The 23,766-nt window shown below is 43.7% G+C and overlaps 1 protein-coding gene across 2 annotated transcripts in view; it reads right to left on the bottom strand.

Moving 5' to 3' along the window:
• Window positions 1-23,766, bottom strand: part of LOC137434354 (cytochrome P450 2F3) — an 89,305-nt gene that overhangs the window by 53,802 nt on the left and 11,737 nt on the right. For both annotated transcript variants that reach the window (XM_068127265.2, XM_078785436.1), the window contains exons 3-7: window positions 23,038-23,200; window positions 22,159-22,308; window positions 12,392-12,552; window positions 7,895-8,068; window positions 5,271-5,421 (exon numbers count right to left, since the gene is read on the bottom strand). In XM_068127265.2, the coding sequence (XP_067983366.2) occupies window positions 5,271-5,421; window positions 7,895-8,068; window positions 12,392-12,552; window positions 22,159-22,308; window positions 23,038-23,200 (799 nt within the window). The remainder of the gene's footprint in view (window positions 1-5,270; window positions 5,422-7,894; window positions 8,069-12,391; window positions 12,553-22,158; window positions 22,309-23,037; window positions 23,201-23,766) is intronic.

Below are 23,766 nucleotides of genomic sequence, written 5' to 3' on the forward strand. Positions count from 1 at the left end.
AAAGTCAAACCGACACATAAAACACAAAATAAGGGGAGCGGTAGACAAGATGGGAGAGAGAGGGAGAAGGACACAAACACAACATTTGACAGCAGCGACATCGAGAGAACTGTGGGAGGGAGAGGGCTTGGGGGGAGGTGGAAGAGGTATAAAACATATGGACACTGCAAGGACTTCTAGGAAAGAAGTTGGAATTTCAAAAAAGTGTATCTGGGGTGAATTAGCGGGGATAGAAAAGATAAAGATTTTGGATGGGGGAAGATATGAGATGGTGGTGAACAGCTGTTTTTAAGACCTGGAGGAAGGAGTGGGATTGAAGGGAGTGGGGGAGTTTGTTCCAGAGGTGGCAGAAAAGGGGAATGAAAGAGTGAAGGAGAGCAGAGAGCCTAGATTTTCGCAGTTTAACCATAAGAGGGTTGCTGGCAGATCTTGTGTGACCTGTAGGAATATTTGGGGGACAGAGCACAGAGAGCTGGGGGAGCAAGGCCGGAGGTAGTAGCGGACCACCAACCTGCCTGTGGTGAGTGAGTGAAAGGCCCTCGGAGTTAGCTTCATCGCAGGAGATTCCAATGATTCTGAAAGCTTTGGTTTCAACAGCGTGAAGCCGAGCTAGGCGTGAGGCAGGAGCACCGGCCCAGAGGGGAGAGCAGTATTCCATTGAGCTGTGGATGAAAGCCTTGTATGTGGTGAGGAGCGCACGTGTGCCAAGCAAGGACTTCGCACGACGGAGGATGCCCAATCTGCGACTGGCTTTGGTGGACAGCTTGGAAATGTGGTTTTCCCAAGAAATATCATGGCAGATAGTGAGACCCAAAAGCTTGAGCGACAGAACTTCTTGGAGAGGATTGTTCAGAAAGTAAATGGGAGGGTTTTCCAGTCGGTCTTTTCGGAGAGACATAGTAAGAGTGTGAGATTTGTCAGGCTTGAAAGACATGTTCCACTTGTTTGACCAGTCTGTGATTTTGTCCAGGTCTGCAGAGAGTGAGGAGGCTGCAGACTGCCGATCTGAGGGATGAGGAATGGAGCGGCAGAGAGTGGAGTCATCAGCAAAGAGACAGAGAGGATTTTCCAGAGAGTCGGAGAGATCATTGATGAAGACCAGAAATAGTACAGGGCCCAGAACCCTACCTTCGGGAACTCCAGCCAGAACAGGAAGGGGAGATGAGAGAAATCCATTCAGAGCCACACGTTGACTACAACCAGAGAGGAGTCTGCAAGCCATGCATGGAGATTTCCATGGATACCATAGGAGGAGAGTTTGGTGAGCAGAGCTGGGTGCCAGACCGTATCGAAGGCACATGATATGTCAAGGGAGACAGCTCTGATTTCCTGTTTGGCATTGAGGACCTCCATCCATTGTTGAGACAGCAGAAGCAACATGTCCAGAGTAGAATGACCTGGTCTGAATCCAATCTGATGATCGGAGATCAGGCCATTGGAGAAGAGGAAGGATTTGATATCCGAAGCAATGATGGATTCCATGACTTTGCTGATAATTGGGAGCAGGCTGATTGGTCTGTAGTTGCAAGGATCTGTTTTTGCACCTTTTTTTGTGAAAAGCGGTAATGTTTGCTGATTTCCAAGATGCTGGCAGATGACCTTGAGCAAAAGAGAGGGTGAAAAGAACAGAGAGAGGGTGAGATAGAGCGGCAGAGCAGGATTTTAGGATCCGTGGGCTGATGCCGTCTGGTCCAGTTGCAGCATCAGAGTCGAGGTTTGACAAAAACTTCTTCACCTAGTCAGGAGAGAAGGACACAGAGTCCTGGAGCAGTTGGGTTTGACTGGGTAAGTCGGGAACAGAGAGAGATGGGTTTGGGACACAAGATTTTGAGGCAAACACAGAGTTGAGGCAATCGGCTTTGTCACGTGCGGTGTCAACTGTGTAGCCATTTGAGGTAAGGGAGGGGATGGAGGGGGAACAAACACCAGAAACGGATTTGACCAGACACCACCAGGATTTGGAGGAAGGAGACAGGTTTGAGAGTTCATTCTTGAGTGTGGAGAGATAGTGCTTCCTGGTACTCCTGAGGGTAGACACACACTTGTTCCGAGCTTGGTGGAAGGAACTGAGATTGCCTTCAGTTGGATTTGCCTTTCAAGAGGCAAAGGCAAGTTATTTCAGGGCAACTGCCTCACCACAAGATTCAGTGTACCATGGACGGGAGGAAGGGTATGACAACTGAAGATGAGATGGGATAAATCTGTGCATGAGAGAGAGAGCAGTTTGCTTTGGAAGAATTGATGTCAGAGGCGGTAGAGATGGGAGACCAGTCCAGATGATTGATGGCTGCTTGCAGACCGTGCCAGTCAGCTTGAGTGAAATGCCAGACTCGTCGGCGCAGAGGAGGCTGAGAATGGCCAGAGAGATGTCTACTTCAACAAGCACATGATCAGAAGAACTGATTGGAGCAGAAGAAGAGCAGCAGACATTTGCAGGGAAGTTTGTCATAACCAAGTCTAGAAGAGAAGATACTCCATTGACTGAGATCCGGGTCGGGAAATTTACAGATTGTGTCAGTCCCAATGAGTCGCAGAAGTCCTTTGCTGAGGTGCCATGGCTGGTGAGAGAGGAACCCACACCCAGCCAGCTGGCATGATGACAGTTGAAGTCGCCACATATGAGGAAGAGAGAGTTTGGATGAGTTGATAGAAGTTGGTCCACGTAATAAAAAGGAATGTAATAAAAGAGACTACAAATTTTGATCATTGTTACAACTGTTTAATTTTCATGAAAGAAGAGTATAGAAGAGTGAATATTATAAGAAGTTATAACCATCAATTGTACTCTGAACAAGTAAATAAAAAAGCTCTGGATACATATTGTCGTGTTCCTGGCGATTAAAATATTTACCAAGGAAACAGATTAACCGAGCAAGCTTTAACTCCGAAGGCATTCAGTTCAAATATGGCAGGGTTCATACATGCGGGGAGTGAGGAGGGTATGGAGGGTAAGGATGCTGAGGGGGATGCTGAAGTTCCTTACCTCACGGTTCCGACAGCAGCCCTCAAAACTGTGGAGATTAAATCAAGCGAAAACCGAATTAAATGTACAAAAAGAAACACCTTTATTGAACGGAACCCGAGAACAATGGACGTGCCGGTAAATAAATGTCCTAAATCGGGATGTCCCCACACCTCACTTCAAATACACGACGAAGGAATATTCAAATAAAATAATCGTTGTATTGGAGTTTGTGTGGTGCGAGCTTAGCTTTTGTGATTCGTCAAGAATTGTCAGGGATCGAGTGCGTTCGTCCGACACAGCGCTGGTATTGGCGGGAACTGCCTGGTCGTTGGCACGGAGCGGCCCTCGGCGCACCCGCACGATCGCTCGTCAGGTCCCGTGCGTGAACGCAGTGAAGGAGGATCGTCAGCGCTCCAACAGCAAGCCTTGCTCGTTGTTCGTATGTGAACACAGGGGAAGAGAATCGTTGGCGCTCCGTCTCTCCACCAAAGTCTGAAGGCAAGAACAGGTCCAAGCACAAAATACGGCAAGAAGGGAAGAGAGACAGAGGCGAAGAAGGCAGAGGCGAAGAAGAAGAAAATGTCGGTCTCCGCTCTCTTTTATCAGATGTCTTCTGACGTCACTGGCGTTTCCTCCTCCAACCAGCGCGTCGCTTCGAGCCTTCCCGAATCTTCTGATCTCATCCGTCCCCTCCCATTGGTCGGTGGCTAATCACAAGTCCTTCTTTACTCACCAATCGGTGTTCTTGGTGTTGCTCGCCCCTCCCCCTTCTGTCAATCACGAGTTCTCCTGGGCGTGGCTCTCGGCCCACCTGTGCGATGCCTGCCTGCCATGGCACCGCAGTGTGCGGTCGCTTGCTGTCTGCTCTTCCGGTCAGTTTTATCGGCAGTCATTGTAAGGGGGGATTTAATTAATGTGGTGCACTATTGGGCCGAGCTAATGTATGTGATGTGCTGCTATACGGGACAAAGGGATGATCACCAGGTCTCACACACAAAGGAATTAGCTTAGTCCTTATTCTACTTATCATGCCCCATTCCTCATAATAGGGATGAAGATACACTTAATCCGACATTCGGGCTAGACAGGTCCTCTACTTATTTACATCGAGATGGTTCCAGCTACCCACGACAACCAGAGCATGATACCTATACAGATCTACCTAAATCTATATATGCCCCCCCAACCGACATAACAATATGATGACAAAGGATACATTTTAGAAAACGGAATTGACACTAGAAAGTGTTAAGATATTTAAGAGTTAAGATATACGTAAGTGCTAAGAAAAAAAAAAAAAAATTGGGTTGTGGGGATTTTAACAGACGACCGACACCTGTTTTTACTGGTATACAAATGATTGAAGCAAGCAATAACCACACCAAGGAGTGGAGAAAATGACAACCTTGGTATTTAAATGGAAAACATAACAAATGTGAAAGATATCAAATAAACCCTGTTGAAGAAATAACAAAAACAAAAATAGGTAAAACAAATAAGCAAATAAATTTAAATACAAATGAATTAAAGGATGTAAAAAATATAAACATCCTTGAATGGACAGAAAACTGATGGTTACCAAATAATCAACGGAAAATTAATTTACTACAATCTCAAAATGATTTTTGGCTCAGGAGGAGCTCAGACCAGAGAGTGGTTTATCATTTATATCTGCTCAACGACCATATTTAACCCAAAAAAACAATTCCCAACATACTATTTATGAACATTTGATAGTGATGAAAGCTATTAGGGAATACAACACTGATAAATAATCTAAAAAACAACCAAATATTTATAGGCTTTCTTTTTAAATTAAATGACCAGACCATTGGTCTGTCTTTATAATTAATTAATCAATTAATTAATGTAAAGACGGAAAGATGTGCCAAGATAATAAGATGTCAATATGGGCAGAAATAGGGGTGATATTTTGGGAGGATGGTCAAATAGTCTTTTCCTTTTTTCCCTTTCACTTACATGTAAAATTGGAAGGGGGAGAAGGGGAGGATTGTCAGAAACTTTTCCCCACATTCACTTTACCACATATAAAATTTGGAGGAGCAATGTCCCCCAACTCTAATTTCTCCCCCTACTCAGCTCACAGGCTGACATTTGATGTTTATTCACAGCCATATCACTAAGAAAATCCCGACATGATCAAATATTGCCCTTTGTATGGGTCTACCCTGTATTTTGCATGGGCATCCCAATGAAAAAGTGGTCTTTAGTGATACGATTTCCCCGTTTCTTGTTGTTGATCATTAGATTGCTTGGGGTCTGCAATAAAGCAAAGATGTCTTACCTTGCACATCCGGGTGTTTGATCATGATGAGCGATGCGCAGCGTAATGTTGTTGAAGTCGTTTCACTGCCAGCCACAAACAGAGATCGTGTGGCGAATGTCATGTGATCATTGGTAAATACCTTTTCACCTGTTTCGGGCATGTTATTCTCCTGAGGCAAAGGGAAATTTCATCCAAACAGTGGTTAGAGAGAAACCATATAAAACATTCCATGCAAAGTGATATTTTAATGTTTTCAGGAACATTACAAATAAAATATTCCAATAATTAAAGATTCTTATCACACTGTGAAGCAAGTTTGCAATTTTCTGTTTGCAAACATTTTTGTTGAATAGAATATAACACTTGCGACCGTAACTTGAGTATATTTGAAATTGCAAAATAAAAAAGTAAATCAAAATGGATATTTCAGAATAGTTATTTACAGCTCTTTACAAAATATAACTAATTAAAATAAATTCCAGGAAATTTGAAAAAAGATGTTTGTATTTATATATACATGTATTTTCTCTTTTTTTGAAATTCTTTTGAAAATAAATTTTCAACTTAAATCTTCAACTTCAATTGCTCATATAAATGTCATGAATATTACAAATCCATTTGTGCAAAATAAATGTTTGTATTATGATTGGTATAAATCATGATAACACAGCAACTCAGGTGCAGCCATTAGTCATATATACAGTCACGTGAAAAAGTAAGTACACCCCATGTAAAGTTTTGACTTGTCCAACATATTTCAACATACAGCTATTTGATCTTCATTTCAACAATATTGATAGATAAAGGTGATATAATATAACAAATATCATGAAACATTTACATTTTGTAGTCCATTGTATAATTTAAATAAACATAAATGCAAATTTCGCATGTGGAAAAAGTAAGTACACCCTTGGCTCTAATAGGTGGTATTGCCCCCTTCGGCAGAAACAACCTCAAGTAGGCGTTTCTTATAACTGTCTACCAGTCACTGACATCGACTGGGAGAATTTTTTTTCCCACTCCTCCATTCAGAATTCTTTCAGCTGTGCGATGTTTGAGGGGTTTCTTGCATGCACAGCTCGTTTCAAATCCCCCCACAACATCTCGATGGGATTTAGATCCGGGCTTTGACTTGGCCATTCCAGAACCCTCCATTTCTTTCTTTTCAGCCATTCCTTGGTGGATTTACTGGTATGTTTAGGGTCATTGTCATGTTGCAGGGTCCACCTTCGGTTGAGCTGCAACTTTCCGACAGATGGCCTCACATTATGCTCAAGCACCCTCTGGTAAAATGAAGAATTCATAGTGAATTCTATGATGGTGAGCTGCCCAGGCCCTGATGCAGCAAAGCTGCCCCAAACTATAATATTTCCACCACCATGCTTTACAGTTGGTATCAGGTTCTTGTGGTCAAATGCTGTCTTTGGTTTTTGCCAAACATGTCTTCTGGTACTGTGGCCAAATAGCTCTACCTTTGACTCATCTGTCCAGAGCACATTGTTCCAGAAGTGCTGGGCTTTGCCAAGGTGTTCATTGGCAAACTTTAGTCTTGCCCTGATGCTCTTTCTGGACAGCAAAGGTTTCCTCCTGGCACACCTCCCATGGAGATCAAATTTGTGCAGCCTCTTTCTAATGGTAGACTCGTGCACTTTGACATCAACAGTGGCAAGAGCTACCTGTAGGTCCCGTGATGACATTCTGGGGTTCTTAAAGACTTCTTTCAGCATCTTGCGGTCTGCTCTCGGGCTGAACTTGCTGGGGCGGCCTGGCCTGCACAAGTTGGCAGTTGTTTGGAATCTTCTCCACTTGTAGATGATCTTCCGGACAGTCGAATGATTGATTTCAAATTGTTTGGAGATCTTTTTAAATCGCTTCCCAGACTCGTAGGCATCTATAACCTTCTTTCTGAAGGCCTCAGAGAGCTCTTTTGATCTATGCATGGTGACGCCGCACACTTCAACAACAAAGAGCAAACCAAACTAAATGTCTGAGGTTTAAATAATACAGGTTCCTCCAAGATCCTCTCTAACGATGTTCTCATCATTTGCACCTGAGCTGGTGCACCTGATTCTAATTTTAGGTATTTGAAGTAGTGATAAATGTAGGGGTGTACTTACTTTTTCCACATGCGAAATTTGCATTTATGTTTATTTAAATTATACAATGGACTACAAAATGTAAATGTTTCATGATATTTGTTATATTATATCACCTTTATCTATCAATATTATTGAAATGAAGATCAAATAGCTGTATGTTGAAAAAGTCAAAACTTTACATGGGGTGTACTTACTTTTTCACGTGACTGTACACACACACACACACACACACACACACACACACACACACACACACACACACACACACACACACACACACACACACACACACACACACACACACACACACACACACACTGGCGTAGATCGGCTTGCTGTGCTCGCCTCAGCACACATCACTACAGAGGAACGGTCTTGTTTTAACTGAGGATAATGACACTACGTGAGTTGCTGTGTTGTCATGGTTTATATATATATCATTATTAAAATCGTCATTAAAATCAGTATCTGTGGAGATCTCTTCTCCCTCCCCCACCCCTCCCCCCTATTCGGCACAAGCACAAACACACACACACTTGCCTTAGCCTGTTTGACGAGGAATGCATCAATGTAATCCTGGGGATTGGAGGTATCAAGAACAGACTGGTGTTGTGAAATCATTCCTCGAACAAAGTTGGCAATCTTCCTTGATTCTTTCGCCATGTAGAGTTGTGGTCCAGGTATGTAGCGAAGCAAAGGGAATGCGTTGTATAGCTGAGCAAGGACAATTGCAGCTGATATCATTTGGAGAATTTCTGAGGTAATTTTAAATGGAAAATAGACATGTATGAACATCAATACTATGCTGCAAAATAAATTTACTATGAGAAGGGAGAGGGTGAGGGAGAGGTGGAGGTGGAGGGTGAGGGGAGAGGAAAAGGAAATGGGAGTGGGAGGAGGGAAGGGAGGGGTGGGGTAGAGGTGGAAAGGTGGGTATGAGTGGAGGGAAGAGGTGGGGGAGGGGAGTGGGAGGATAGGGGAGGGGCGAGAGGAGGGGTGAGGTGAGGGACAGGGAGGACAATCCGAGAGGAAGGGGAGGGAGGAAGAGGGTGGGAAGAACGGGAACAGGGAGTGGAGGAAGGTTAGGAGGCATGGGGGAGGGGAGGAGATGGAAGGGGAAGGATAGGGGGAGCAGGCAGGTGGTGTGAAAAGGGGAAGGATAGGGGAGGGGAGGGTAGTAGAGTGGGACAGTAAAAGGTAGGGGAGAGGGGGGAAAGGGATGGGGAAGGGGAGGGGTAGGGGGAGAAATGGCAAGGGAGGCAGAGGAAGAGGGGTGGGGGAGGGAATGGGGAGGATTGGGGTGGGGGAGGATAGGGGAGGGAGGAAGAGGATGGGGCGAAAAGGGGAACAGGGAGGGGAGGAAGGTTAGGGGGGGAAATAGGGAAGGGGATAGGGGGAGCGGGAGGGTAGTGGGAGAAGCGTAAGGGATTGGGGGAGGATAGGGGGAGCGGAGAAAGGGGAGGGGATATGGGGAGAAATGCATGGGAAAAGGGAGGAGTTGGGGGAGGGAGGGGGGAGGATTGGGGAGGGCGGAAGGGGATGGGAGGAATGGAAACAGGGAGGGCAGGAAGGGTAAGGGGAGAATGGGGAGGGGAGAGAGGGAGCAGGAGGATAGGGGAGGGGGAGGAGCGGGGGAGAAAGGCATGGGGGAGGGGATGGAAAGTGGAGGGGGAGGCGGGGGAAGAGGGCCAGCGGAGGGAGGGAGAAGGATAGGGGAGGGGAATGGGTAGGGGAAGGGAGGAAGTCAAAGGGGGAGGGGATGGGGAGAAGAGGGGAACAGGAGGGAGGGGGAGGGAGGGCCCTTCTTACGCTGTTCACTCACTCAGAACAACTCAACCCTCCGTACACTGTTCACTCACACAGAACATCTCATGGCCTTCTTTTCACCGCTCACTCACTCGGAATTACTCACAGCCCTCCATATACCGTTCACTCACACGGAACAACTCACGGCCTTCTTTAAACTGTTAACACACACAAACGTCACACCACTCACACGATGATTCACTCCACAGTTTTCCTTGATTGCTCCCTCATATATGCTATTTTAGTAAGCTCCACAAAAACTCCACAATGCTTATCGCAAAATGTGGAAACTCCACAAAAACATTTTATTCACCCAATAATAAAAAAAATTATTTGGAGCTGTCAGGATCTGGGGCCGGGAGCAAATGGGGCAGGCCAGGAGCAAATCCCGCTATAAGCAGCCATTTACATACATGTCAAGTCGTAGATTCTTTATTGACAATTCTCTGTTATGACAGCCGACTGCATGTCCCAACGTGAGGTAAACCCCGCCGGGAACGCGAATAGAGCGGCGTGCAGGGAGTGTTGAGATTCGTGCGGAGGCACGAGGGTGCGCGCCAAGACGGGGGGGGGGGCGGCGTGGCGTCATCGCGTTAAGATGGTTGTGCCAGGTCGATCGGCGATCTCTGAATTTAAATCGGATTTTTGTCATGTGTGTTGTGAAATTAAACGTCTATCCGAGAATCCTGGCAATGTTCGTTTAATTAAAATGTGGTACAAACCTGCGTTTCCGCCGTGCGGCTCCGTGGAAGTTAGAGTAGAGTTATTGTGTGTTTAGGCAAGAGTCGAGCGAGCCGCGAGCCACGGGTGTGCTGTATGAGGTTGCTCGGAGGATGTGTGCCCAAATGCATTGTGGGTCATTGCGACTTTGCTGAATATCGGACGCTGGATGTCGGACGTTCATGCGCGCGTGGAATGTGTAGTTTCAAGCGGAGTGCTCGAATTGCAGATATAAACTTGAAAAACATTAATTATATAATCATAGCGGCGCCTGAATTTCAATAAACATGCTTCAGTTTGTGTTTAAAATGAGGTCATGCTGGACAATTGTATACGTGTGCTTTTTTCGAGGCTGGTCGTAAAACCACGCCCACATGCGCGTGTTTTTGCGTAATGCTAGTAGAATGACATAAACCTATCGTTAACCATATATATTTTGTTTTAATCACAGCAACGCATGACTCTGTATAAACATGCTTTGAATTACTCATGTACACAAACCCATAAAATATATGGGTTTGTTTGGCCAAGCATACACTCTCCTCTTTGTGAGTTACATTTCTGTTTTCTCGGAGCCCAGAGAAACATTTGGTCCGAATGATAAGGAAGGGCTGACTCCCCCGAACAGCGGATAACGGTGGGAGGGACTCTCGCCAGTCGCTTTGTTCTCTCGGAGATTTTCTGATAATCGTATTCATATATAAGTGAATGAGAATCAATGCGTTTCCAGGAAGGCTTGACTTGGCATGAGACTGGCTCTTGCTGTAGACGTCTGTCTCCTCCGGATCTGTATAAGTTGGCTTTAATAAAAAACTGCGTCATTTTTCAGGCTATTTGTGGACTTCTTCACCAAACGAAGAGCTGATTCTTCACATACACACATACACAGCCATACATACAATATCTCCCATTTGACCATTTGATCGTTTGTGAGTGAACTGAGGCCTGTTCGAAGTAGCATTGCAGTAAAGCATAAGCACGCATCTAAAATTCATCAACATGACAACCCCAAAGCACCAAAGGTTTACCTTTAAAGAGGCCTTTGTTCATCCATTGGTGTACTTTCTACTTTTTAAAGGAAGGAAATAAATTAAATCGACTGTAGGCATAGCAGGAGGATGAGCACATTCTTTTAATTATATCTTTAATTTGATTTATATTGCCTTCCTTACTCAGAGATTTGCCAATGGAATACACAAGCGCGATTGTGGAAGCCTTGCAGTCGATCCTGCTGGTTAATTATTTTCATTGTACTCAATTGAAGTGTCGTTGTTGAAGTGTCGTTGAAGTGTCGTTGAAGTGTCGTTGAATCTGAAGGGAAAGGTGTATGCTGCATGTGTGAGAAGTGTTATGATTTATGGGAGCGAGACATGGGTAGTGAACGTGGAGCAGCAACGAAGGTTGGAAAGGGTGGAAATGCGAATGGTTCGACGGATGTGCGGAGTATCGTTGAGAGAGAGGAAGACAAATGATGAATTGCGAAAGATGATGGGAATAGAGCCTGTGATTGATGCTGTGAAGAGGAACAGGTTGAGATGGTTTGGTCATGTGTTGAGGAAGGATGAAAGTGACTGGTTGAGAAGAGTGATGGAAATGAATGTAGAAGGAAATAGAATACGGGGAAGACCGAGAAAGACTTGGCTAAAGATGGTGGAAGAAGAAATGCGGGCAAGGGGGTTAACAAGGAGAGATGCAGAAAATAGTGCAAAATGGAGAAGATTGTCATGGGGACCGCAAGGCTCACCCCCGCTCTAGCAGGGAAAATGGCCTTTAAAATGCATGTTGTTGTTGTTGTTGTTTGTACTCAATTCCCGCTGGTTGATTAAATTTGTTTTACTCAATAAAGTTACACTTTGGGCACAATCTTTTATATTTTCTTCACTCCATAGAATTGTTGGAACCGTAGAAAAAGTTAAGTTTAATGCTTTAGCAATGTGGAGAAGCAGAAAATACAGCTTGGTGAAAGCTGAGCAAAAGATATACCGTACACTTAGTTATAAGAATCGCTAATGTGTTAAATTTTGTTAGATTTAACTCCAGATTTTGATAATTATTAAGTGAATGGGATCCGATCTTCAAATCCGAAACTAGATTTTGATTATATGCTTTAAGTATTTCATGAGGGTAGATTGTGTTTCCAAGGCAAGACACGTTTGAATAGGCTGAAACAAAATGGCGGCTGAAGAACCCAGCGATGTGACAGCGGGTTGACCAAGATGGCGGACCGCTATTTTGGTAACACTTTATTTATTTTTTGTTATGAGCCCCACGGTAATCATCTTCAAAAAGGGTGTTTTAACACGCGCAAACACCCATTTTGCGTTCATGCAAACACCATTGGAGGCCGATAAGCATGCATGCAAAGTACGGGTCTGTTAGGTTTCATGGTCTTAGAGTTATGGAGGAGACAGGCGCACACACACACACACACACACACACACACACACACACACACACACACACACACACACACACACACACACACACACACACACACACACACACACACACCTGAGTCCAGATGCTTCCCAGTAATTGCAGCTCCTTGTTCATGACAGCAAGAAGCTTCACAAATGTGGCATTGTCATAGTCGAAGCGGTCACCGTATATAACTGAGCAAATGACGTTCGATACCGCCGAGTTGAAGAAGAATGTTGGCTCAAAGGCTTTTCCTAAAAAAAACATTTTGTCACAAATTTATGACAATTATGCTAGATTCACAATTTATACAGTAACTTCCGAAAGTATTCACACCCCTTGACTTTTTCACATTTTGTTGTGTTACAGCCTGAATTTAACATGGATTAAATGGAAAAAAATGCTGGCATTGATGTATGCATAATACCCAATAATGTCAGTGGAATTATTTTTTTTAGAAATTTTTACAAGTTAATTAAAGGTATAAAGCTGAAATGTTTTGAGCCAATAAGTATTCAACACCTTTGCTATGACACTCCAAATTGAGAGCAGGTGCATCCAATTTCCTTTGATCATCCTTAAGATGTCTCTATGACTTGATTGGAGTCCACCTTTGGCCAATTCAATCAATTGGACATGATTTCAAAAGAAACACACCTTTCTATATTAGGTCTCACAGCTGACAGTGCATTTCAGAGCAAAAACTATACCATGAAGACCAAAGAACTGTCCGTAGAACTCCGAGACAGAATTGTGAGGAAGCATAGATCTGGGGAAGGGTATAAAACAATTTCTTGAGTGCTGAAAGTTCCAAGAGCACAGTGAGCTCCATCATTTGGGAATGGAAAGGATATGGAACGACCCACACTCTTCCTAGAGCTGACCGTCCGATCAAACTGAGCAACTGAGCAAGAAGGACCTTTGTCAGGGATGTGACTATAAGAACACAATGACCACTCTGACAGAACTACAGAGTTTCTTGGCTGACATGGGAGAACCTGCCGGAGGGACAACAGTCTCTGCAGCACTTCACATATGTAAGCTTTAAGGTAGAGTGTCCAGACGGAAGCCACTCCGGAGAAAAAGGCACCAGACAGTACATCTCGAGTTTATAAAAAGGCACATTAAAGATTCGGAGAGCATGAGGCAAAATATTCTGTGATCTGCTGAGACAAAAATTGAGCTCTGGCCTGAATGCAAAGTGCTATGTCTGGCGGACAGCGAGCAAAACTCATCACCCATCTAACACCAGGGGTCGAAATTATCGACGGCATCGACGGCATCGACGGCGTGCCCAAGCTATTTGCCGTGCTGCCCCCGAACTTTTCATGATCACTACGGCAGAGAGTTGCAGTGCCCTTTTTCTTCAGTTGCTGCTGCGCCCTTTTTGTCAAAAAAGCATAATAATAGAGACCAAAGTATGAATAAAGTAATGATGAAAACAACAAAATGACTTCGTCGGCTTTCGTTTTCTCAGTGCGTGTCGGAACATTAGCGTAGTAAGCATATAGTCTAGGCTACCTCGTTTCCCGTTCTCTTACTGAATACAGAATGTTGCGGTCCTACTATCGTGATTGGGTACGGGAAACGAGGTTCAAGGGCATCCCATAATTTATATTGGCCCCGCCTACGACCATTCGTCATCCCATACGTCATCCAGCATCATCAATGAAACGCAAAGCATTATGGGCTACTATGAGCGCATCTATCTATAATTCCAGTAATCTCTGTCTGTCTGTCTGTACGTCTGTACGTTTGTTTGTTTGTCTGTGACCGCTGTTTCTCGACAACTACCGGTCCGATATACTTGAAACTTGCCAGGTATATTGCTGGGGACCCGAGGATGTGCCTTTTCAAGGTTTCATATTAATCGGACAATTACTTACCGAGCTATGTCCAAAAAACGATTCAACCAATCAGAGAGCAGCGAACGATCGCGTGTGCCGAACGTGGAGGACACACTCTGCCTCGGATGGCACATTTGAGAGCGTATTCATTTATTTCACGTTTGCAAACTATGTTGGCGTTAAACTATGTTTTAAAACTAATAAAACCGAATTTGCGATTCATTCGCTTTCCTGCGCGTTTGTGCACGCGATGGCGATTTCTTTACCAAACTCCGGAAGCCGTTCGCTTTGGACCAAACCATTGCATGTAAATAGAGGGGGGGGTTCTGTGGTCGTTGCGAATGGACCAAACCATTCATGTAAATAGAGGGGGGGGATTGTCACTGTACTCGCAAGCCGTTCGCCGTTCGCTTTGGCGTTGCGAATGGACCAAACCATTTCATGTAAATAGAGGGGGGGGATATAATTTTAGATAGATATATAGTACGGGCATATATATAGTACGGGCATGCCCTAGTCTATCTATAATTCCAGTAATCTCTGTACGTTTGTACGTTTGTACGTTTGTCTGTCTGTGACCGCTGTTTCTCGACAACCACGGGTCCGATATACTTTTCACTTGCCAGGTATATTGCTGGGGACCCGAGGATGTGCCTTTTCAAGGTTTCATATTAATCGGACAATTACTTACCGAGCTATGTCCAAAAAACGATTCAACCAATCAGAGAGCAGCGAACGATCGCGTGTGCCGAACGTGGCGGGCACACTCTGCCTCGGATGGCACATTTGAGAGCGTATTCATTTATTTCACGTTTGCAAACTATGTTGGCGTTAAACTATGTTTTACAACTAATAAAAACGAATTTGCGATTCATTCGCTTTCCTGCGCGTTTGTGCACGCGATGGCGATTTCTTTACCAAACTCCGGAAGCCGTTCGCTTTGGACCAAACCATTGCATGTAAATAGAGGGGGGGGGATTGTCACCACTCGCAAGCCGTTCGCTTTGGACCAAACCATTTCATGTATATAGAGGGGGGGGATATAATTTTAGATATAGATATAGTACGGGCATGCCCTAGTAAATTAAAGCGTGGCTATTATTGCCGATGTTTGCATACCCACGTCGTTGCCTACCAACCCCGCTGTATTAGCGGGGGTAATACTCATGGTTGGGACGGCCTTCCAATTGCTTCCGTCCCGACTATAGGTCCAATCCCGCAAGGTCAGCGGTGGTGTACATCTGCCGCTGTACCTGTGCGCACATGTCTACGAGAGGCTGTAGGGATCTCCAAGAAATGCAGGTTTTTCATTGGCTGTCGGAGGGTATTTGTAGAGAGGAAGTTCTCAGCAGTGAAGCGTATTCTTGGGGATTGGAGGCTAAAACTGGGGTTGGCTATGCAGAAGGACCCGACCCCGACGACTTTGATCCTACACGTAGCGTTGCCAGGTGGCATTCTATGAGTGCATTTGGACGTAGGCCTGATACTACACCCCTCTCCCCCAAGGGTGATTGAATTGTAATCATGTATACCTGACTCAAGACTGAGTCAGTATTGAGTAAAGATGATGTCTGATGATGATGATGAAAAAAGTTCAACTCTGTCAAACAAAAGTTAAACTTTGTTACATGGCCATGATGACAATGCAGTTCTGAGTTGAGTTGAGTTGTCTGAAACTGTTTATATTCTAAAAATACATTATTAAAAAGTTTAAGTTGATTTACTTGTTCTGTCAGTAACATTTCCCTGCCTGTTTAAGTTACCAACACACTTTGCCTTTGTGCCCACAAGAATAATTCTAGATTGCCTTGGTGCCCCCCCAAACCCAAAAGAAAATGCCTTGGTGCCCCCAAAAAATTTGAAGTCATCAAAGGCAAACATTGCTGTGCCCTCCCTACAGAGTAATTCGACCCCTGTAACACCCTACCATGAAGCAAGGTGGTGGCAGTATCATGTGATTACGGCTTCGAGTCTTCTTGGGTATGTCTGTATCAGATTTGCACATCTGGATTTGGGGAGTTTCTGCCATTGTTCTTTGCAGATTTGGTCAAGCTCTGTCAAATTGTATGGGGGAGCATCAGTGAATCATCAGTGAACAGCAATCTTCAAGTCTTTCCACAGATTCTCAATGGGATTCAAGTCAAGGCTTTGGCTGAGCCACTCAAGGACTTTCACATTCTTGTTCTGAAGCCATTCGAGTGTTGATTTGACTGTATACTGTTGCTGCTTTGGTCATTGTCCCGTTGGAACGTAAATCTTCGCCGCAGTCAAAGGTCTTTTGCACTCTGAAGTAGGTTCTCCTCAAGGATTTGCTGGTATTTGGCTCCATTCATTGTTCCCTCTATCCTTACAAGTCTCCCAGTTCCTGCCACTGAACAGCATCGCCATAGCATGATGCTGCCACCACCATGCTTCACAGTAGGGATGGTGTTAGATGGGTGATGAACCATGCTCGGTTTCCACCAGACGTAGCGCTTTGCATTCAGGCCAAAGAGTTCAATTTTCATCACATCAGACCACAGAATCTTTTGCCTCATGCTCTCAGAGTTTTTTCGTGCCTTTTTGCAAACTTGAGATGCACTGTCATATGCCTTGTTTCTCAGGAGTGGCTTCCGTCTGGCCACTCTCCCATAAAGCCTCGAGTTTGAAGTGCTGCAGAGACTGTTGTCCTTCTGGCAGGTTGTCCCATCTCAGCCAATGAACTTTGTAGTTCTCTCAGAGTGGGCTTTGGGTTGTTTGTCACCTCCATGACCATGGTCCTTCTTGCCCTGTTGCTCAGTTTGGTTGGATGGCCAGCTCCAGGGAAAGTGTTTAGATAGTTTAATATTCTTTCCATTACCCAATGATGGAGCTCACTGTGCTCTTGGGAACTTTCAACACTGTAGAAATTGTTATATACCCTTCCCCAGATCTATGCCTTCTCACAATTCTATCCCGCAGTTCTACAGAGTTCCTTGGACATCATGGTATAGTTTCTGCTCTGAAATGCACTTTCAAGTGTGTGACCTAAAAAAGAAAGGTGTGTTTCTTTCGAAATCATGTCCAATCAATTGAATTGGCCACAGGTGAACTCCATTCAAGTTGTATAGACATCTCAAGGATGATCAAAGACAATTGGATGCACCTGAGGTCAATCTGGAGTATCATAGCAAAGGGGTTGAATACTTATTTACTCAAGATATTTCAGCTTTATATCTTTAATTATTTTGTTTAAAATTTCTATAAAAAAAAATTCCACTGACATTATGTGCAGATAATGTCATAGTGTGATCTCAGATCATCAATTTGGATTCAGACCAGGTCACTGAACTGTGGACATGCTGCTTCTGCTGTCTCAACAATGGATGGAGGCCCTCAACGCCAAACAGAAAATCAGAGCTGCCTCCCTTGACATATTTCGTGCCTTCGACATGGTCTGGCACCCCGCCCCGCTCACCAAACTCTTCTCCTATGGTATCCATGGAAACCTCCACACATGGCTTGCCGACTTCCTCTCTGATCTCCCCTTCCTGTTCAGGCTGGAGTTCCCCAAGGCAGTGTTCTGGGCCCTGTGCAGATACAGCCCTGTGTATATATATATATATGTATACAGTACATATATAAAAATATTTTCTAGTCTTCATCAATGATCTCTCCGACTCTCTGCAAAAATCCTCTCTATCTCTTTGCTGATGACAGATGACTCCACTCTCTGCCGCTCCATATCTCAACCCTCAGATCGGCAGTCTGCAGCCTCTTCACTCTCTACAGACCTGGACAATTTCATAAACTGGTCAAACAAGTGGAACATGTCTTTCAATCCTGACAAATCTCACATTCTCACTTTGTCTCTCCGTAAAGACTGTCTGGACAACCCTCCCATCTCCTTTCTGAACAATACTCTTGAAGAAGTTCTGTTACTCATGCTTTTGGGTCTCACTATCTGCCATGATCTGTCCTTGGAAAACAACATTTCCAAGCTGGCCTGCAAAGCCAGCCACCGTCTGGGCATCCTCCGTCGTGCGAAGTCCTTTCTGGGCATTTCTGAGTTCCTCACCACATACAAGGCTTTCATCCGCAGCTCAATGGAATACTGCTCTCCCCTCTGGGCTGGTGCTCCTGCCTCACACCGAGCTCGTCTTCACACTGTTGAAACCAAAGCATTCAGAATCATTGGAATCTCCCACGATGAAGCTGATTCGGAGGGCCTCTCTCTCTCACCGCAGGCAGGTTGGTGGTCTTTCTGTCTTCTACCGACTCCTCTCCGGCCTAGGTCCCCCAGCTCTGTCTGTGCTCTGTCCCCCAAATTTTCCAGCAGAACGCACAAGATCTGCCAGCAACCATCTTGTGGTGAAACCGCCAAAATCAAAACTCTCTGCTCACCTTCACTCTATCATTCCTCTTTTCTCCCGCCTCTGGAACAAACTCCCACACTCTCTTCAATCCCACTCTGCCCTCCAGGTCTTCAAAGCAGCTGTTCACCACCATCTCTTATCTTCCCCCATCCAAAACCTTGATCTTTTCTACCCCCATTAAAACACCCCAAATCCACCTCTTTCAATCTCCAACTTCACTCCTAAAATTCCTAGTTGTGTCTCTTTGTTTTATACCATGTACGTCTTACGCCCCCTACCTCCCCCCACCAGCCCTCTCTCTTCCACAGATCTACCGACGTCCCTGTTCTCTACTGTTGTTATGTAGTTGTACGTTTTCCTTTCTCTCCCCCTCTTGTCTCGTGCTCCCTTTATTTATTGAATGTTTTATGGGTCTGTGCCTGTTCTGATGTGTAATGTGTTAGCTCTTACACGAGCCTTGACCCTGTGTACAAGAAATAAAATAAAATAATAATCAAAAAAAGAAAATTTAAAAAGATCAGTGACAAAAAAAATTTCAATTTAAACCATTTTAAATTCAGGCTGTAACGTAACAAAATGTGAAAAGTCAAGCGGTGTGAATACTATCTGAAGGCACTGTATGCCCTTAGACAAGAGTTTTCTCCTTATAATGAGGGAAGAGCACTGGGGCTTGTAGAATTGGGTTCAAGAAAAGCAACTCTTTCAGCAGATCTTTCCCTAGACGAGGTCCATTTGCTGTCATTTTAATTGCATACCAGGCCTCCAGCATTTCCTGATAAAAAGAAGGCAATGGGTCACTGCCAACATTTTGAGAGCTGATACTGAATATTTGCCTTTTATACCCTAGAGCCTAGACTAAGCACTTTACTGAAAAGGTAGTAGTAGTAGTAGTAGTAGTAGTAGTCGTAGAAGTGGTAGTAGTAGTAGTAGTCCTCATAAATTTGAGAAGGGTTTTGGCAAAAATCGTAGGCCAGCTCCCGGGCAAAATTCCAAATACTAAATTCCAACTTTGACATCTGCTGGGGTAGGGGCGGGGAGGAGGGAGGAAAAACAAGCAAACCACCCAGCATGTTCTCTGCAAACATACTGCTTCGGCAGTGTAGTTGCTTTGGAACGGTACAAATGTTATAATGGATTGGATGCGAACCACAAAGTTTGGAATATAAACTGAACAATGGATGGGCAGGATGATTCCAACAATAGCTCTAGCTACACAGAACTATGGTTAGTTGTTGTCTGGACAACCTGTGAAAAATTATCACAAGCTCTGATGTGGGAAACTGCTTTCATGCTGTTGCACTGGGCACAGGAAAGAAACAAAAACAAACTTATTTTGACTTCTTGTGCTGCCCACGCAGATTCAGATTGCTGGTTTTGTGCCGAGATTCGTGATTACATTCTTGGTTATAGGGAAACCCGTTTGTCAAGTTCTCTCAAAACCAAAAATAAGATACCCATCCGCAACACACCTTAATTTTAGTGAAATTGTACGAAATTCAGAATGAGCACTTGTCAAATCAAATCCTTTTTGACAAAAAATGTTTTGCTCAAGATTCAAAATGGCAGTGGGCACTAATGCAACAACTAAGTTTTGAGATGGCAGAGTGGATTAGTTAGTGCAGGAGTTAGTGCAAGACGACTTCGGAAAGAAACTAGAGAAGTAGGTAATCCAAAACTAAACCTGGAAGACTATATATATATATATATATATATAACCACCTTTAGAGGCCATTTTTCCCGCAAAGCGGGGGTTGGCCTTTTTCGGGAACCGTGGTTGTTGTTGTTTTTCCGTCCCCTTTTTGAAGCAATGTTTTACGGCCGGATGCCCTTCCTGACGCCAACCCTTTTTGCCGCCTTTAACGACAAACAGGGAATTACCAGTGTACTGGTACTCAAATTTGCCGACCTCGGAAGGATGACAGGCTGAGTCAACCCCCCTGGCGTTAATTCAGCGATCGACCGGGATTCGAACCCAGGATCCTAGGTATCCTAAGCCGGCACCCTAGCTGCTAAGCCAACACCAGGGAAGACTATTAAATGAAAAACACAATGCCCTGTACATCACAAGTGAAAGGAATTTGTTTTTAAATAAAAGAAAAGAGGGTGGAGGGAGGAGGAATGTGGGAGTTAAGTTGAGTAAGCAGTTTGTTCAGTGTCCATTAGTCCCATCATAACTTGGTTGCAAGACGATTGCAATGCTCCTGTCCGAGTGTGTCTATATATTTTAGCTTTTAAAATATTTTCTGAAACCGCTTGTCCAATCGACGCAAAACTTTAAACATAGGAGGTACTCCCTCCCCATGGAGAATATTTTATTGCTAACTCTGATGCCATTGGTCACATGGTATGGTAGCCATGTTGGATTTAAGGACAAAATTTGGACATCATTTTCTCTGCTAAAAGCAAAACTGCTAAACGAAAAAAATTTGAAACTTGGCACAAGTCATCAATGCCCCATGGTGTATATATGGTGATAAAGATGGCGTTATCAGAGAAGTGGTATTCCAGCCAGCTATAATTGGTTGGATTAAAATCCTTATCCAAAATTTATGAAACTTCATATATCTGATATATGACCTGATGTGAGTGAAGAATTAAATTTATGATGTTTATCAACCATTCCAAGAAACGATGACATAATAGGGTGCATGGATCATACAGGTACATGGGCCATAGTAGCAAAAGGCACATGATAGTTGTGTGTTCAGTTATCGATGGTATTTTTGTTCAGAATGAACATGCAAGGCATGACTATGCGCTCTACAAGTGCCGTTCTAGTTTACTTTCATTTCTGCACAGTTTACAGGATTGTTGAGCATTGCAACTTTGTATCAACTTGTAATGTGTCCTTCAGATCCATTCAAAATGGACTCAAAATTTCAATCGCAGATGCGAATTTTGTCTTCATACGACACTGGTATGGGTAACCTTTTCACAGCAGTCCGTCAAGTCGAATGACGAACATGTTTTTCTTATGCAACTTCAAAAGTCTTCACAAATACTCTGCAGCCACAAGATTAGCTCTCAATGTACGACCTACGAGACATAATTGGGTGCAGGTGATTCCAGGTGCTGCAGGTGACAGCATGTATTTGAAAATGCCTTACTCTGCAGGTGAGCACCACTCGGTTTATGGAACAAAGTTCAGGAAGAACTGTGCTGAATGTAAATAACAGGCTTTCAAAGGATGCTGGGTAATAAAGGTTTTAAAAGGATTTTGATTGATATTATTCAATAACTAACAAAGTGAAACAAGATAAACTAGAATGGCACTCGGTAGAGCACACACTTCTGCCAGGCTGAGCATTTTACGTTTTGTTTCCCATTGATAAGTCGGATCTGCATCCAGACCTCAACTAAAATCTCATCAGCTTGTTCTTGTCATCCCTCCGACTTATCCACCAGGTTTTGTCACAATTCATCCTCAACATTTTGAGATATCGTTTTGGCCCTATCTCTGAATGGTGAAGAGTGACCTTCAAAATTATAGTATCAGGATCTTCACCAAAATCTAATCAATTGGTCCTCATCACACACACACACACACACACACACACACAGAACCTATCCACCAAGTTTCATCTGAATCCTTCCACAAACAAACAAGACAAACATGGTTGAGAAAATAACCCCATCCACATTTGGTGGTGGAGGTAATAAAAGGTGATTCAGCACTTACCTTCCAGAGTAGATATGCGTTTCAATAAGCACTCGGACTCCTCTGAAATACGTTCCTCAATGGAACGCCGGCCAACTCCAAAATCCCGCAGCGTACTGATTGAAAAGCGGCGCAGGGTGCGATGCCAGGCACCGCTGCCTAACACCAATCCTGGACAAACAAAGAACGAATTATGCACAACTTTTTCGAAGTAATTTAATGGAGAAAAAGAAGATCCGCAAGCATTCAGGAAAGAAGTTGTTTATTGGCACAATTTGAATAATTTCTCCCATCGTTGTTCTATAGACACCACCAGTTGATGTCATAAATGTCCATCTCAAGCTCAACGAGCACCAAACACAGGTTGTAAGGCATGCGTCCAGCTTTGTTACATTCATTTGTAAACATGGACTTGTGCAATGATAAGCTTGCAAGGGCATGGTCAGAGTTGATAGATAATCACACTGCAGTTTGCACATGACCAATGGCAGCGTTAGGGCCATACAATTGCATGGTCTGTAATTTTATCAGACTATAATTGGTGGACGAAACATAAAGGTTTGGCTATTCCGTTCCAATTTGACCACATTGGGAGTGCAGAGAGACAAAAATTAATAATAGGTGAAAGTCTGGCATATCGGGATAGAAAAGAACATCTGTTTGAAGGTGATAAATACATAGCACTGTGGACAAGAAGTATTTTAATAGACACAGAATGCAGACAATAATGCGAGCCGAGTAATCTCTTCCACATCTTACCAAGACCAAGAATGAAATGAGGTCAAACAGCACATAAGCCATACCCAGCAGTAAATAAATTTAATGGGTTGCTCAACAATATTTGTCACATATAAAATAGATTATTACAAAGAAGGATGTGGCAAAGAACTGCTTATTCACCTTTGTCAATGCCCAAATAATGCATCATGGGAACGATAGGTCGACTTGAAAATTCTTCTGCTTTTCCAACAAGTGCATCCCGCACCGCTTGGTACCCTGTCAACACCACGACAGTGCGGCCACCCAGGCGTAGGCTGAATACTGGTCCGTACTTCTTGGAAACCTGTTAAGAGGATCAGAGCAGTGATATCATGTAATATAAGCCTTTTTCCATGAACCATGAATCTACAGAGGCTATCTTTCTTTCTTTTTTCTAAGAACATGCTTTCATTGTAGGATCAAAGCTTTGTGTCCTCAGACTCGAACAACGAGGTTTGATCAATAAATCAGGAATTAACATTTCTGATGTCGTGTTAGATACACAGTCACGTGAAAAAGTAAGTACACCCCATGTAAAGTTTTGACTTTTTCAACATATTTCAACATACAGCTAGTTGATCTTCATTTCAACAATATTTATAGATAAAGGTGATATAATATAACAAATATCATGAAACATTTACATTTTGTAGTCCATTGTATAATTTAAATAAACATAAATGCAAATTTCGCATATGGAAAAAGTAAGTGCACCCTAACATTTATCACCACATCAAATACCTAAAATTAGAATCAGGTGCACCAGCTCAGCTGCAAATGATTAGAACATCGTGAGAGAGGATCTTGGAGGAACCTGTCTTATTTAAACCTCAGACATTTAGTTTTTTTTTTTTGTTTTTTTTTGTATAC

This window comes from Myxine glutinosa, chromosome 10 (genome assembly GCF_964187855.1).
Source record: "Myxine glutinosa chromosome 10, kmMyxGlut1.1, whole genome shotgun sequence".
NCBI classification, from domain to species: domain Eukaryota; kingdom Metazoa; phylum Chordata; class Myxini; order Myxiniformes; family Myxinidae; genus Myxine; species Myxine glutinosa.